The following is a 16,976-nucleotide window of genomic DNA, read 5'->3' on the forward strand; positions in this document are numbered from 1 at the left end:
GGGGAGTACGTGAGAATAGTGTCTTCCTACCCTCCCCTAAGATAGGGAGAGACCTGGGACTGGGAAGTGTGCCAGCCAAGGTCTCCCCGGATCTGGCTCAGACAGATAGTCTGTTCTCAAAACACTAGACACACTGTTCCCAAAACGTTGATTCTATCTAAAACCACACACAGTATTATAATATAATCATCGAATGAGTCTAACACTTACACACATGTATTATAATAATCTATTGACTCAAATTAATTTCATACAATCACATGGTATCAGACCTATGGTTTCAGGACTGTAACATTCTAATAATTTATTCAAACCAATTTCCTTATCAAACTTTTACAGATGCACAATTGAGAGCATCCAATTGGGTTATATCACTGCCTGGTATGGCAATTGCACCACCCTCAATCGCAAGGCTCTCCAGAGGGTAGTGCCGGGAGCAAACTACCTGCCCTCTTGGACACCTACAGCACCCAATGTCACAGAAAGGCCAAAAAGATCATCAAGGACAACAACCACCCAAGCCACTGCCTGTTCACCCTGCTACCATCCAGAAGGTGAGGTCAGCATAGGTGCATCAAAGCTGGGACCGAGAGACTGAAAAACAGCTTCCATCTCAAGGACATCAGCCTGTTAAACAGCCATCACTAACACAGAGAGGCTGCTACCTACAGTTGAAGTTGGAAGTTTACATACACTTAGCTTGGAGTCATTAAAACTAATTTTTCAACCACTCCACAAATTTCTTGTTAATTCTTGATGCACCCATCCCATTAGCGGGATCAAGTTCGTCAACATCCGCTGATTGCAGAACGCCAAATTAAAATTAAAATATTACAAACAGCTACCAGCCAAATAGATTGGTCAGAAAAGCAATAAATTAAATTGCTTACCTTTGATGATCTTCAGATGTTTGCACTCACTAAACTTCTAGTTACACAATAAATGTTCCTTTTGTTCCATAAAGATTATTTTTATATCCAAAATACCTCCATTTGGGTGGCGCGTTATGTTCAGAAATCCACAGGCTCGAGCGGTCACGACATCGCAGACGAAAATTCCAAGTAGTATCCGTAAAGTTCGTAGAAACATGTCAAACGCTTTTTTTATAATCAATCCTCAGGTTGTTTTTACAATATATAATTGATCATATTTCAACTGGGACTGTAGCTTCTTCAACAGGAGAGAGAGAGAAATGACTGCTCCAAGCTGCTGGCGCATGCAAAACGCTGCTGGCACCCAGCCATCCACTGACGCGATGTGATCTTTCTCGCTCATTTTTCAAAATAAAAGCCTGAAACTATGTCTAAAGACTCTGTTCACACCATGGGGAAGCCATAGGAAAAGGAATCTGGTTGATATCCCTTTAAATGGAGCGAAGGCAGGAAATGGAACAAAGCGCTTTCAGGAAAAACAGCACTTCTGGGTTGGATTTTCCTCAGGTTTTTGACTGCAATATCAGTTCTGTTATACTCACAGACACTATTTTGACAGTTTTGACTATTTTGACAGTGTGTTTTTCATCCAAACATCAAAATACTGCCCCCTACACTCAACGGGTTTTAACAAACTATAATTTTGGCAAGTCCGTTAGGAATTTTCCAACAACTGTTTACAGACAGTTGTAATTTTCCAACAACTGTTTACTGACAGTTGTAATTTTCCAACAACTGTTTACAGACAGTTGTAATTTTCCAACAACTGTTTACAGACCTATTATTTAACTTATAATTCACTGCATCACAATTCCAGTGAGTCAGAAGTTTACATACATTAAATTGACTGTGCCTTTAAACAGCTTGGAAAATTCCAGAAAATGATGTCATGACTATAGAAGCTTCTGATAGGCTAATTGACATAATTTGAGTCAATTGTAGGTGTACCTGTGGATGTATTTCAAGGCCTACCTTCAAACTCACTGCCTCTTTGCTTGACATCATGGGAAAATCAGCCAAGACCTCAGAAAATAAATTGTAGACTTCCACAAGTCTGGTTCATCTTTGGGAGCAATTTCCAAACTCCTGAAGGTACCACATTCATCTGTACAAACAATAGTGCGCAAGTATAAACATCATGTGACCACGCAGCCGTCATACCTCTCGGGAAGGAGACGCGTTCTCCTAGAGATGAACGTACTTGGTGCGAAAAGTGCAAATCAATCCTAGAACAACAGCAAAGGGCCTTGTGAAGATGCTGGAGGAAACAGGTACTAAAGTACTAAAGTAAACTAACTAAAGTATATTTCCACAGTAAAACGAGTCCTATATCGACATAACCTGAAAGACCGCTCAGCAAGGAAGAAGCCACTGCTCCAAAACCGCCATAAAAAGCCAGACCACAGTTTGCAAATGCACATGGGGACAAAGATCATACTTTCTGGAGAAATGTCCTCTGGTCTGATGAAACAAAAATAGAACTGTTTGGCCATAATGTTTGGCCATCGTTATGTTTGGAGGAAAAATGGGGAGGCTTGCAAGCCGAAGAACACCATCCCAACCGTGAAGCACGGGGGTGGCAGCATCATGTTGTGGGGGTGCTTTGCTGCAGGAGGGACTGGTGCACTTCACAAAATAGATGGCGTCATGAGGTAGGAAAATTATGTGGATATATTTTAGCAATATCTCAAGACATCAGTTAAAGCTTGTTCGCAAATGGGTCTTCAAAATGGACAATGACCCAAAAGCATACTTACAAAGTTGTGGAAAAATGGCTTAAGGACAACAAAGTCAAGGTATTGGAGTGGCCATCACAAAGCCCTGACCTCAATCCTTTAGAAAATTTGTGGGCAGAACTCAAAAAGTGAGTGTGAGCAAGGAGGCCAACAAATCTAACTCAGTTACACCAGCTCTGTCAGGAGGAATGGGACAACATTCACCCAATTCATTGTGGGAAGCTTGTGGAAGGCTACCCGTAACATTTGACCCAAGTTAAACAATTTAAAGGCAATGCTACCAAATACGAATTGAGAGTATGTAAACTTCTGACTCACTGGAAATGTGATGAAATAAATAAATAAATAGTTCTCTCTACTATTTGAACATCTTGGCCATGCTCTGTTATAATCTCCACCCGGCACAGCCAGAAGAGGACTGGCCACCCCACATAGGTGTAACGGTCGTCCTCCTCTTCGTCTGAAGAGGAGAGGCGAGAAGGATCAGAGGACCAATATGCGGCGTGGTAAGTGTCCATGGTAAAATCTTTAATAAAGAAAGACTGAACACTATACAAAAGAGTAACAAAAACAATAAACCAAATTCGACCGTGAAGCTACAAAAATGAGACCTGTGCTGACACAAGCCACTAACATAGACAGGAACAATCACCCACAAACACACAGTGAAACCCAGGCTACCTAAATATGGTTCCCAATCAGAGACAATGACGAACACCTGCCTCTGATTGAGAACCATATCAGGCCGAACATAGAACTGGACAAACTAGACATGTAACATAGAATGCCCACTCAGATCACACCCTGACCAACCAAAACATAGAAATATACAAAGTAAACTATGGTCAGGGTGTGACAATAGCCTGGTTCCTCTCTAGGTTTCTTCCTTGGTTCTGGCCTTTCTAGGAAGTTTTTCCAAGCCACCGTGCTTCTACACCTGCATTGCTTCCTGTTTGGGATTTTAGGCTGGGTTTCTATACAGCACTTTGTGACATCAGCTGATATAAGAAGGGCTTTATAAATAAATGTGATATTATACTGACATTTCATATTCTTAAAATAAAGTGGTGGTCCTAACGGACCTAAATCAGGGAATTTTTACTTGGATTAAATGTCAGGAATCGTGAAAAACTGAGTTGAAATGTATTTGGCTGAGGTGTATGTAAACTTCCCACTTCAACTGTACATACTGACCAGAAATATTGGCCACTTTAATAAATGGATCACTATAATTCCACTTTAATAATGTTTACATATCTTGCATTTCTCATCTCATATGTATATACTGTATTTCATACCATCTATTGTATCTTGCCTGTGCCGCTCCAGTCATCGCTCATCCATATATTTATATGTACATATTCTTATTCCATCCCATTAGATTTGTGTGTATTAGGTAGTTGTTGGGGAATTGTTAGATTACTTGTTTGATATTACTGCACTGTCAGAACTTGATGCACAAGTGTAACAATTGCTTAACACTAAAGCTTAAACCCTATTGGACCAGTTAGGTTCTCTATTGGACCAGTTAGGTTCTCTATTGGACCAGTTAGGTTCGCTACTGGACCAGTTAGGTTCTCTATTGGACCAGTTAGGTTCTCTATTGGACCAGTTAGGTTCACTACTGGACCAGTTAGGTTCTCTATTGGACCAGTTAGGTTCTCTATTGGACCAGTTAGGTTCTCTATTGGACCAGTTAGGTTCGCTACTGGAGCAGTTAGGTTCTCTATTGGACCAGTTAGGTTCGCTATTGGACCAGTTAGGTTCGCTATTGGACCAGTTAGGTTCTCTATTGGACCAGTTAGGTTCTCTATTGGACCAGTTAGGATCTCTATTGGACCAGTTAGGTTCTCTATTGGACCAGTTAGGATCTCTATTGGACCAGTTAGGTTCTCTATTGGACCAGTTAGGTTCTCTATTGGACCAGTTAGGTTCTCTATTGGACCAGTTAGGATCTCTATTGGACCAGTTAGGTTCTCTATTGGACCAGTTAGGTTCTCTATTGGACCAGTTAGGTTCGCTATTGGACCAGTTAGGTTCTCTATTGGACCAGTTAGGTTCTCTATTGGACCAGTTAGGTTCGCTATTGGACCAGTTAGGTTCTCTATTGGACCAGTTAGGTTCTCTATTGGACCAGTTAGGTTCTCTATTGGACCAGTTAGGTTCTCTATTGGACCAGTTAGGATCTCTATTGGACCAGTTAGGTTCTCTATTGGACCAGTTAGGTTCTCTATTGGACCAGTTAGGTTCGCTATTGGACCAGTTAGGTTCTCTATTGGACCAGTTAGGTTCTCTATTGGACCAGTTAGGTTCGCTATTGGACCAGTTAGGTTCGCTATTGGACCAGTTAGGTTCTCTATTGGACCAGTTAGGTTCGCTATTGGACCAGTTAGGTTCGCTACTGGAGCAGTTAGGTTCGCTATTGGACCAGTTAGGTTTGCTACTGGAGCAGTTAGGTTCTCTATTGGACCAGTTAGGTTCGCTACTGGAGCAGTTAGGTTCTCTATTGGACCAGTTAGGTTCGCTACTGGAGCAGTAGGGAGAAATGAAAACCGCACAACTGAATCATTTAGGGGGAAAAATGCCAACGTGTATATTGTAAATAAAAATACTTACAAAAACATGAATCACCTTGAGTAAATATTGATGTGTGAAATTTGTACAATGAGCTCAATATGAATTAAATACATCAATAGTACAATAGACGTAGATATCCTGCCTATAGTTTACTAGGGTCACCCAACTCTATCTTAATCCGAGGGTCTCTCAGATGTCAACGTTCAAAGTTCAATAGCAATACAATAAACATGAATCCACAGAAAAACACAACCCAATTCACAAATACTGACTTTCCCCTCAATCCCTTCACAGCATGTGAAGGGATTAATATCCAGTTCTCTCAGTTTTATACAACTTATCAACATTTTGAAACTTAGTTTTTCTTCATGGAATGGCAGTAGCTATTCACGTTACGTTCCAGCTCTTTTTTTTTCAGAATGTTGGCGCCAATTGGTGTATAACTTGAGGTTAGGAGACGGACTAAGAGCATATTGAGTTTTGATTGGCTCAAGATAAACTGCTCGTCATGCAGCTTCTGACAGCTAATTTGTAATAGCTGTCAACTTAAACATATTAATAGCAATATAGTATAATATGATTGGTTACTGGAATCCCACGAGTAACGATAAGTATTCAACATTAGTTGACCTGCGTTACACAAGCATTAACATCTGCTAACCATGTGTATGTGACCAATAACATTTGTACCTCCCCCTTTTGCCCTCAGAACAGCCTCAATTCGTGGGGACATGCACTCTACAAGTTGTTGAAAGCGTTCCACAGGGATGCTGGCCCATGTTGACTCTACAAGGTGTTGAAAGCGTTCCACAGGGATGCTGGTCCATGTTGACTCCAATGCTTCCCACAGTTGTGTCAAGTTGGCTGGATGTCCTTTGGGTGGTGGACCATTCTCGATACACATGGGAAACTGTTCAGTGTGAAAAACCCAGCAGCTTTGTAGTTCTTGACACACTCAAACTGGTACGCCTGACACCTACTATAATACCTCGTTCAAAGGCACTTAAATAATTTGTCTTGCCCATTCACCCTCTGAATGGCACACACACACAATCCATGTCTCAATTGTCTCAAGTCCTAAACATCCTTCTTTCACCTGTCTCCTCCCCTTCATCTACACTGATTGAAGTGGATTGTTCAAAGGTTAAATCAATAAGGGATAATAGATTGACCAGGTGAAAGCTGTCATGGAAAGAGAAGGTGTTCTTAATGTTTTGTACACTCAGCGTATAATGTCTTGCACAACATTGACCAAACAGAATATCAGAGAGGTCAGGACAGCTTAGACAAATAAATGTAATTTTTTTATTTATTGAATATTGTTCCACTACAACAGGGTTTGACAAAACAACTAAATCATTCATTTTTTCCTGAAGGGCGATCCTTTCACAGAAAGGACTATGGATACTTAGTTGCAGACATACAGTAAGGGTGCGTGTAGAAGCTAAGCCACCAAAGGAGAGAGTTTAACAAAATGCTAAGGTTTTTCAGGTTGTTGTTCTGGTTTTATGGCGGTGCACCTGGACACACACTGGCTTTATACAGCATAGAACATCAATGATCTACCAGAAAAATATTTCAACTTGTGAACAAGTCTTTGTTTGCTCGGATACCCAATATTAATAAGTATAAATTATAAGAGTAAAAAAGAGAAGCTAGGAACATGTCGTTAGAAGTAAAATGTTACAGTATGCACTGTTACTTTGAAATCACACAACAATATCAATTTTATAAGTGTATTCATTATTACACATTTCTTTCCAACAATCACGTCTTGCTGCCTTGGCCTGATCTGTGGTTCTAGATCAAGACACCTTGCTCTGTGGTTCTAGGCCGACGTGTCCAGCTGATGAGACCAGCTGTGAAGAGAAGTGGAACTGTCAGGTCTCTCCACTGTACCACAGCAGAGCTGTTTCTAGAACATTCTAAAAAAAAAGGTTCTAGAGCATACGTAGCTCCCTGGAGCAGCAATGGAAGAGCTCAGCTAGAATGTTGATCCAAAACAATTACTTAACTGAGGGACATAGTGGTCTATAATTCCAAATACATCAGGATTTTTGTTTATTTCTCCAGAGATATTAGGTAACACAAATGAGGGTAGGATTACAAATGTACATGCATAATGTACTATTACCATACATGAAATGAAGAGGTTAATGATACTGACACGGCCTTCTCAATAAGGTTTTACTGAATGGGATAGAAATGCAAAAGTACTGTGTGAAAGACATTTGGAAGACAAACTCTACTTTCCATTTCTATTGAGAAGGTATGGTTTGGAGATTTATTAGTTAGAACTCTAAGACAATAATAGATCATTGGGAAAAAAAGAACAACAAAAAGAGGCCAGACAGCCTTGTCTGGATCCACACATAGTAAGGTATAATACAGCCATCCTTATATGAACATGACTTGTGTAGTTGTGTGTTTCACACCTTGTGAAAATTGTTTAGCTCTTGGCCAATTAACTGAGCAATGTAAAAATCATTAGGCATCAACTTTCTTCAGCTACTGTAAGATGAAATGAGACTATCGCTGGGTAAAAAAAAAAGGGCACAATATTTTTTTTTTAAGTGAATGTGATTTCACAGGTTTGTAATACTGTCACATAAATGTGCACTGCTTATAATACTGACTGACATCAACCGCACACAAAGAATAACTTTTCAAAAAATACAACGCATCTCATTGTTCTAAAAATGCTCCATTCCAAAAATATGACTTAAAACTTCCAATTAGCTAAAATGATCAAATAAAAAGTAACAAAAATGTTGTAACAAGTTCCAGTTTGAAATAATAAATTGAGACAGAACAAACACGACAACACCCAAAACTAACAAAGACAGCTGAGTGAATAATAATATCATAATGTTTCAGCATACAGAAAGAAAAGTCTAAATCCCAGTTTGAGAGCTGGCCTAAACACTACCAAACTCCATTTTGTCTGTGTGTGGATTACGTCTAGGATTTTCTCAGCTCTGCGCACACAGACAGGTGAGGGCATGTAGAAACTCATCCTGCCCCAAGCAACAGAGCAGACCTGAAACAGCCAATGACGTCGCCCGATCTACACGTGGCATGACAGGAAACTAACTGTCACAGATTCAAATATGTCTGTTATAAGGATGGTAGGATAGGGATGGTAGATGACATCATTATAGAGGTAATCCCCTTCAATGATTACTGGTTAATAAACAGACTGTTTCAATAATGATTTTTAAAGTCTGATGTCAATGATTAAATACCAAATATACTGCTGACCAACAATAAAGGTAGAGGGGAGCCTTATGACATAAAAACTGATCTCCGTGATTCGTGTGGGCAAGTGTTGCTAAGCGAGAAGCTGGGATTGATTGTCAAGGCACGGTTGTGGTTCAGGACTTGCATAGGTGTAATGAAGGCATGTGGGGTGTGTTCCTAATTTCAGTCTACTCCCCACACTAGCAGACAGCTCTACAGAGGAACTGTTGGCACATTGCACTTCCTGGGAAAGAGAGGAGAAATGTCGTGTCATGTCTAATCTCAGACTAGCGCATGCTGGATTTGGTTCTGGGCTCCGAGATGATGTCATATCATGTCATACATACTACATACTGGAGACTGAGGGAAGGGAGATGCAGGACATCATCAGTGTTTCTTCTTCTGGATCAACCTCTAGATTCTGGATCAATCCATATCCTGCTCATTGTGACGTCATAATGTCCTGTCATGGACTCACAAAGCTGTATCATGTCATTGATTGGTTACACTACAACAATAATAATACCTGGACATGACGTTTCTTCTTTAGTTTAATGCAACTTGTCTTTGGTTCATAGCACAAATAGCTTCACTATGTATTTTTGTAGGGGAAGGAGTGGGATCTACTCTTCATGGCAGAACATTTTGATGTTGGCTCTGTGTGTTTTATGGTATGTGTGTACTGCACACTGTAAAGTCATAGTAGGCAAACACAAGACGTTGATTTTAGTTCTGTGAAAGCATTATTTTGCTTAGCACACCCAAGGTTCAGATCCAAAAAAACATTATGGATAAAGTACATGCTTTGGAAACACAGAAGGTCAGAGGTTGTATAAATAGCAGGGTGATGGTGAGATATTCCTCGACGTTCCTTAACTTTTCCCTTTACTCTCCCAACCAGAGTGTCACTGTGGACTATTATCAGTCCGATTAAAAGATGCTGTCAGCTTTTCTTGAAACCCAGAAAAGGTTTATCCTTTTATTTTTTAAATATTTGTTGTTATACCCCCGTTTTGGCAAAAGATTACTCTGAAAGGGCTTTCTCTCCGGTGTAGGTCATCTCAGGTGTTACCATGGTTACGTTGACTGGTGATGTCATTCTGGTGGATATAGGGCTTTTAACCTCCATCTGACTCTTCCCAGTACGGTGCAGATGGCTGTTATGGCTGACAGGTTATGGCAACAGACAGATAAACCAAGCATCACCTCTCCAAACCTCAAACGCTCTTTTCTCGTCCCATTCTGTTTCCCGAGGCACCTACAGGTCTGAGCGGTGGAGGCAGGGGTCATGAGGCCACCCTTTTTTGCCTCCCCCATCCATCCATCACACCACAAACTCCGGGACCTCGTCGCTGGTCAGCTCCAGAGAGAAGTACTTGCTGGTCCTCTTGATGGGGAAGCCGTCAAGCTGATCACCGCGGATCCCGGCGCACTGCTCGGCAAGGTTGCCCTGGTAACCACTGCTGTCGCTCAGCTCCTGGGCACAGCCGAAGGTGTAGCTGTGGGCGGTGTCCTGGCATAGCTCCGCCCATTGGAGGCAGCCCTTCTGGTAGAGACGCACATCGTCCAGGGATTGGCTGTGGCGGTCCGTCGAGGTCTGAGGCTTCCTGCACACCGTCGTCTGGGGAACAGAAGGAAAACGAAACAATCAGTAAATATATTCAATTTTTTTTACCATGTAAAAACTGCTGTACTTGCCTTTTCCCTTACTATTTCTATCCAGAGAGCAGATATTTTTTGTGAAGGTTTTACTTGATAATTTAAAGGAATAAGTGATCAAAATTGTTTTATCTTATTTAGTTCAATGCACTGATTTTAAGTCATTCTGGATAGGAGGGTGTAACAGTTTCCTTCCGTTGAAGGAGAGGAGGACCAAAATGCAGCGTGGTTAGTGTTCAACATGTTTAATATAGACGATAAACAAGAACACTACAAAACAACAAATGTGAAACCCAAAACAGTCCTACCTGGTGCATAGACACAAAGACAGAAGACAACCACCCACAAAACCTAACACAAAACAGTCTACCTAAATATGGTTCCCAATCAGAGACAATGACTAACACCTGCCTCTGATTGAGAATCATATCAGGCCAAACATAGAAACGGGAAAACTAGACACACAACATAGAATGCCCACTCAGCTCACGTCCTGACCAACACTAAAACAAAGAAAACACAAAGGAACTATGGTCAGAACGTGACAGAGGGTCTGCTAAATAACTCAAATGTAAAATGTCAGTACTAGGGATGCAAATTTTGGTCAATTTTGATGCAAAGTAACCAACCTTCATTAACCCGGTTAACAAACGGTTAAATTTGTTCCAAATAGTTAAATGACCAACAAAAAAATACAAGGAACAGACATCTAAAGATGCAATAACTAGGATGGGGGTTGTTAATATGACTAGGATGGGGGTTGTTAATATGACTAGGATGGGGGTTGTTAATATGACTAGGATGGGGGTTGTTAATATGACTAGGATGGGGGTTGTTAATATGACTAGGATGGGGGTTGTTAATATGACTAGGATGGGGGTTGTTAATATGACTAGGATGGGGGTTGTTAATATGACTAGGATGGGGGTTGTTAATATGACTAGGATGGGGGTTGTTAATATGACTAGGATGGGGGTTGGAACATTATTGAACTTTTATGATGAAAACATCCAAAAGATTGATTGTATACTTAGTTTGACAAGTTTCTTCGACCTGTAATATAACTTTTTGAACGTTTCGTCCGACTGGACCAGATCGCGCTTTTGGATTTGTTTACCAAACGCCCGAACAAAAGAAGCTATTGGACATAAATGGACATAAATGATGGACATTATCGAACAAAACAAGCATTTATTGTGGAACTCCGATTCCTGGGAGTGCATTCTGATGAAGATCAAAGGTAAGTGAATATTTATAATGCTATTTATGAATAATGTTGACTACCCAACATGGCGGATATTTCTCTGGCTGGTTTGGGCTCTGAGCGCCGTTCTCAGAATATGCTTTTTTCGTAAAGTTTAAAAAAAATCTGACACAGCGGTTGCATTAAGGAGAAGTGTATCTAAAGTTCCATGCATAACACTAGAATTTTCACCAACATTTATAATGAGTATTTCGGGGAATTCATGTGGCTCTCTGCACAACCACCGCATGTTTTAGAACTACTGAACGTAACGCGCCAATGTAAAATTAGATTTTTTTGAACGGGGTTCCGCTAGACAGGTTAACATCCCTAGTCAGTACCAAACAGGATAAACTGTCACTGACCTGAGGAAGAGACTCAATGCTCTGGCCTCTCATCTTCACAACGGTCTCAGAGGAACTGGAGGTGGATGAGCTGACGTCCTTCACTATGAGTCCTACAGCGCAGACAGAGAGGATGACATTCATAAAAACAACAACTAATACAACACCATCTGTTGACCACCCAGCCAAGTTCAATTCAACCAGTCTCACTGAGATAGGAGGCTGTCCTAAATGAGTGAATGAAGACAGCAAGAGGTTGTATGTACCAGAGTCTGGACTGGGTAGAAAAGCTAAGACAGTGGTTATATGTACCAGAGTATCTGTTGGTCTGGTGTGGGTAGATAAGATAAGACCGTGGTTGTATGTACCAGAGTATCTGTTGGTCTGGTGTGGGTAGATAAGACAGTGGTTGTATGTACCAGAGTATCCGTTGGTCTGGTGTGGGTAGATAAGATAAGACCGTGGTTGTATGTACCAGAGTATCTGTTGGTCTGGTATGGGTAGATAAGACAGTGGTTGTATATACCAGAGTATCCGTTGGTCTGGTCAGGGGACATGGTCAGCATGTCCTCAGTGATGTGGATGCACAGGTCCTGGTTCAGGTCCAGGGTCAGCTCATGGAGCTCCTCATAGTCTTTCGGGTCGTCCACTAACATCTCAATCTCTGGAGGGAAAGACAGACACTAATATTAACCTCTGGAGGGAAAGACAGACACTAATATTAACCTCTGGGGGGAAGGACAGTCAGACAGACACTAATATTAATCTCTGGGGGGACAGTCAGACAGACACTGATATTAATCTCTGGGGGGACAGTCAGACAGACACTAATATTAATCTCTGGGGGGACAGTCAGACAGACACTAATATTAATCTCTGGGGGGAAGGACAGTCAGACAGACACTAATATTAATCTCTGGGTGGACAGTCAGACAGACACTAATATTAATCTCTGGGGGGACAGTCAGACACTAATATTAACTTCTGGGGGGACAGTCAGACAGACACTAATATTAATCTCTGGGGGGACAGACAGAAACTAATATTAACTTCTGGGGGGACAGTCAAACAGACAGACACTGATATTAATCTCTGGGGGGACAGTCAGACAGACACTAATATTCATCTCTGGGGGGAAGGACAGTCAGACAGACACTAATATTAATCTCTGGGGGGACAGTCAGACACTAATATTAATCTCTGGGGGGACAGTCAGACAGACACTAATATTAACTTCTAGGTGGACAGTCAGTCAGACACTAATATTAACCTCTGGGTGGACAGTCAGACAGACACTAATATTAATCTCTGGGGGGACAGTCAGACACTAATATGAATCTCTGGGGGGACAGTCAGACAGACACTAATATTAACCACTGGGGGGACAGTCAGACAGACACTAATATTAACCTCTGGGGGGACAGTCAGACAGACACTGATATTAATCTCTGGGGGGACAGTCAGACAGACACTAATATTAACCACTGGGGGGACAGTCAGACAGACACTAATATTAATCTCTGGGGGGGAAGGACAGTCAGACAGACACTAATATTAATCTCTGGGGGGACAGTCAGACACTAATATTAATCTCTGGGGGGACAGTCAGACACTAATATTAACCTCTGGGGGGACAGTCAGACACTAATATTAATCTCTGGGGGGACAGTCAGACAGACACTAATATTAATCTCTGGGGGGACAGTCAGACAGACACTAATATTAACCTCTGGGGGGACAGTCAGACAGACACTAATATTAATCTCTGGGGGGACAGTCAGACACTAATATGAATCTCTGGGGGGACAGTCAGACAGACACTAATATTAATCTCTGGGGGGACAGTCAGACAGACACTAATATTAACCTCTGGGGGGACAGTCAGACAGACACTGATATTAATCTCTGGGGGGACAGTCAGACACTAATATGAATCTTTGGGGGGACAGTCAGACAGACACTGATATTAATCTCTGGGGGGACAGTCAGACACTAATATTAATCTCTGGGGGGACAGTCAGACACTAATATTAATCTCTGGGGGGACAGTCAGACAGACACTAATATTAATCTCTGGGGGGACAGTCAGACAGACACTAATATTAACCTCTGGGGGGACAGTCAGACAGACACTAATATTAACCACTGGGGGGACAGTCAGACAGACACTAATATTAATCTCTGGGGGGACAGTCAGACAGACACACTAATATTAATCTCTGGGGGGACAGTCAGACAGACACTAATATTAATCTCTGGGGGGACAGTCAGACACTAATATTAATCTCTGGGGGGACAGTCAGACAGACAGACACTAATATTAATCTCTGGGGGGACAGTCAGACAGACACTAATATTAACCACTGGGGGGACAGTCAGACAGACACTAATATTAATCTCTGGGGGGACAGTCAGACAGACAGAGGGCCCGTAATGATCACTAGTGGAGCAGGGGAGAAGGCATGACAAGAAGAGAAGGCCTGCCGTGTGTGCGCGTCCCTTGCCGTGCGTGCGTGCGCGCGCGTCCCTTGCTGTGCGCGCGTCCCTTGCCGTGTGCGTGCGTGTCCCTTGCCGTGTGTGCAATTGATTGCCTTACCATCATCGTCCAGCATCCGCTCCTTGCCCCCGCTCTCGACCCCCGAGGTGTGTGAGCTCCCATGGCTAGTAGTTGAAGAGCTGCAGGTTCTCAGGGCCCTGTGTAGGGCCCCTCCAGGGGCCAGGAAACTGTCTGTCTCCACCCCAGAGGTTCGTGAGCTGCTGTGGCTGGCGGTGGAGTGGCGAGAAAGGCGTTTGAGGTGAGACACGGTGCTGCCGGCGCTGCTGCCGCTGGCCCGGGAACGCTTGTCCAGCCGGTCCATATCCAGCTCCAACGCATCGCTGATGTACGACTCACGGTACTGCTTCTTGTCTGGAGAGGAGGGATAGACAGAGGGTTAGACACAGCAGTACCACAGATAAAGAGCCTCACAGGAGCTGGTCAGAATAGAGAATTCACTCCTAAGGAATCATGGATATGCCCTACAGGTATATGTGGCGGCAGGTAGCCTAGTGGTTTAAGAGCGTTGGTCAGGTAACCGAAAAGGTAGCTGGTTCAAATCCCAGAGCAGACTAGGTTAAAAATCTGTCTGTGCCCTTGAGCAAGGCACTTAACCCTAATTGCTTCTATAAGTCACTCTGGAAAAGAGTGTGTGCTAAATGACTAAAATGTAAATATCAACATTACAACTGGCTAAGGGAAGGAATGCTGAATTACACAGAGACACCAGGAGAATCCTGGGAGTCAAATTTCTCCAGTATGGCAGCATGGCCAGGTAGGTGTGTCCAGGTATGTAATGTACCTTCGTTCTCCTCCAGCCTTCGGACTTGTTTGAGAACAGGCTGCAGGTTCATGTAGAGGCGATGGCTGTTGCTGAGTAACTGTAGGAGGTGGCGGGACCGCAGGGGACAACCGGTGTAGTAGATTAGTTTACGGGCCGACGGGAGACCATCCGGCAGGATCTCAAACTTCTTACCCTGAAAACAGACAAGAGAGAGAGGAATAGGAGTTAGAATCCTTGTAGGATATCTCAATGCTATCTATGCTATCTATGCTATCTACACGTCATCCAGCTGACGTAACACTATGGTCATGGAAGATCTTGGTGTCTGAGATACTAATGGAGCGACGACCCTGTGTGATTCAACAGACACCAGTGTGAGTGTTGCATCTTTTTGAATGATCAGTTTGTTTGCAGAGGGATATACATGAGAGGATTCAGACACTTCGCCAGAGAGCCAGATATCCCCACAGGCAAAAACACACAATGGGGGGGCAGGGGGGGGGGCAGAACCGTTTCTTCTTTGAAAACTATTCTGCGGCACTTCTTACAACCAAAACAAGAGCTGAATCTCCAGATTGAGTGACACAAACCAAACTGCAGACACGTTTCAAAGTTTTCTTATTTGTTTATTAGGATCCCCATTAGCTTGTGTAGCAGCAGCTACTCTTCCTGAGGTCCACAAACAACACAAAGCATGACAAGTAACAAAACACTGGTACAGTGATAGACGAGGACAGTCACACAAACTCAAAATACGATAAGCAATAATACTAAAAAATATATGAGCATTAATAAAAATATATATAAACAATAAAACTAAAAAAAGTGTGTGTGTTAGAGTGTCTGTGTGTCTCTTCACAGTCCTCGCCGTTCCATGAGATGTTGTTTAATCCGATTTTTAAAAGGTCATTTTGCCGTTTGAGTAATTGGAGATTGAAGGGAATTGCATGTGATCATGGCTCTGTATATTACGGTGCGCTGCTGTGAATTCAATTTTAACATTCTGATCAGAATGTTAGTTGATTATGCAGACAAAAATCTGGAATTTTCATCACAGTAATATTTATCATTAAAACTAAGAGAAGCAGTTCATCTCTTTTCAACACTCAACCAGGAAAGAATGGCACGCATGCTGTTGTTGTTGTTGTTAGTTCTGTATGTGAGGTTAAGGGCGAGGCGTGCTGCTCTGTTTTGAGTCAGCTGCAGCTTTGCTAGGTCTTTCTTTGCTGCATTTGACCACATTACCGGACAGTAATCAAGATGGGACAAGACCAGAGCCTGAACAACTAGTACCGTTGATTTGTGTCAAAAACGCAGAACATATTTTTTATAAACAGACATAGCCTTCCCCATCTTCACAACTACTTTGTCAATATGACTTGACCATAATTGACCATCCAATGTTATACCTAGGAGATTAGCTCCCTCAACGGGCACACACTTCACACACAACTCCAGTTGAGGTTTACTTCTTTGAGAATGTATTTGGTTCAAAACAATGTTATTAGTTTTAGATGTATTGAAGATCACTTTATTATTAAACCATGAGAGTCTCAGCCGTGTCTAAGCTTGGGGAGTGTCTACTAGGCTATATGGAATTGTTTTAAGAAGGTCATACCATGGATCATTTGGCTATTTGATTTTAAATCTTAAGACCCCTTGACGTATCGATTTAAAAGAAAATTAAAAATGGTATTTGGCCTTACTGCTATTAGCCTATACAAAAGCATTGAATAACAGATTCACTACATAGAACAACTGTCATGTATACTCCCACTCCCCTCCGGCGCCCGAGGTAGTCAGGCTGCTCATTATTACACACACCTGTCACCATCGTTAAGCGCATCATCAGACCTAATCACCTGCCTGATTAACCTTCCTGATTAACACGTCACTCCCTTTGGTTCTTTCCCTAGGCGTTGTTT

General features: G+C 42.2%; 1 protein-coding gene across 1 annotated transcript in view; it reads right to left on the reverse strand.

Annotated features, from left to right (window-relative positions):
- Positions 1–6,527: 6,527 nt before the first annotated feature.
- The window catches only part of LOC139383544 (FERM domain-containing protein 6-like), a 50,875-nt gene continuing 40,426 nt past the window's right edge, over positions 6,528–16,976 (reverse strand). Inside the window, exons 10-14 of the mRNA XM_071128121.1 lie at positions 15,070–15,244; positions 14,328–14,639; positions 12,258–12,395; positions 11,753–11,844; positions 6,528–10,106 (exon numbers count right to left, since the gene is read on the reverse strand). Of these exons, the coding sequence (XP_070984222.1) occupies positions 9,810–10,106; positions 11,753–11,844; positions 12,258–12,395; positions 14,328–14,639; positions 15,070–15,244 (1,014 nt within the window). The 3' untranslated portion in view covers positions 6,528–9,809. The remainder of the gene's footprint in view (positions 10,107–11,752; positions 11,845–12,257; positions 12,396–14,327; positions 14,640–15,069; positions 15,245–16,976) is intronic.

This window comes from Oncorhynchus clarkii, chromosome 25, assembly GCF_045791955.1.
Source record: "Oncorhynchus clarkii lewisi isolate Uvic-CL-2024 chromosome 25, UVic_Ocla_1.0, whole genome shotgun sequence".
Taxonomy (NCBI): Eukaryota; Metazoa; Chordata; class Actinopteri; order Salmoniformes; family Salmonidae; genus Oncorhynchus; species Oncorhynchus clarkii.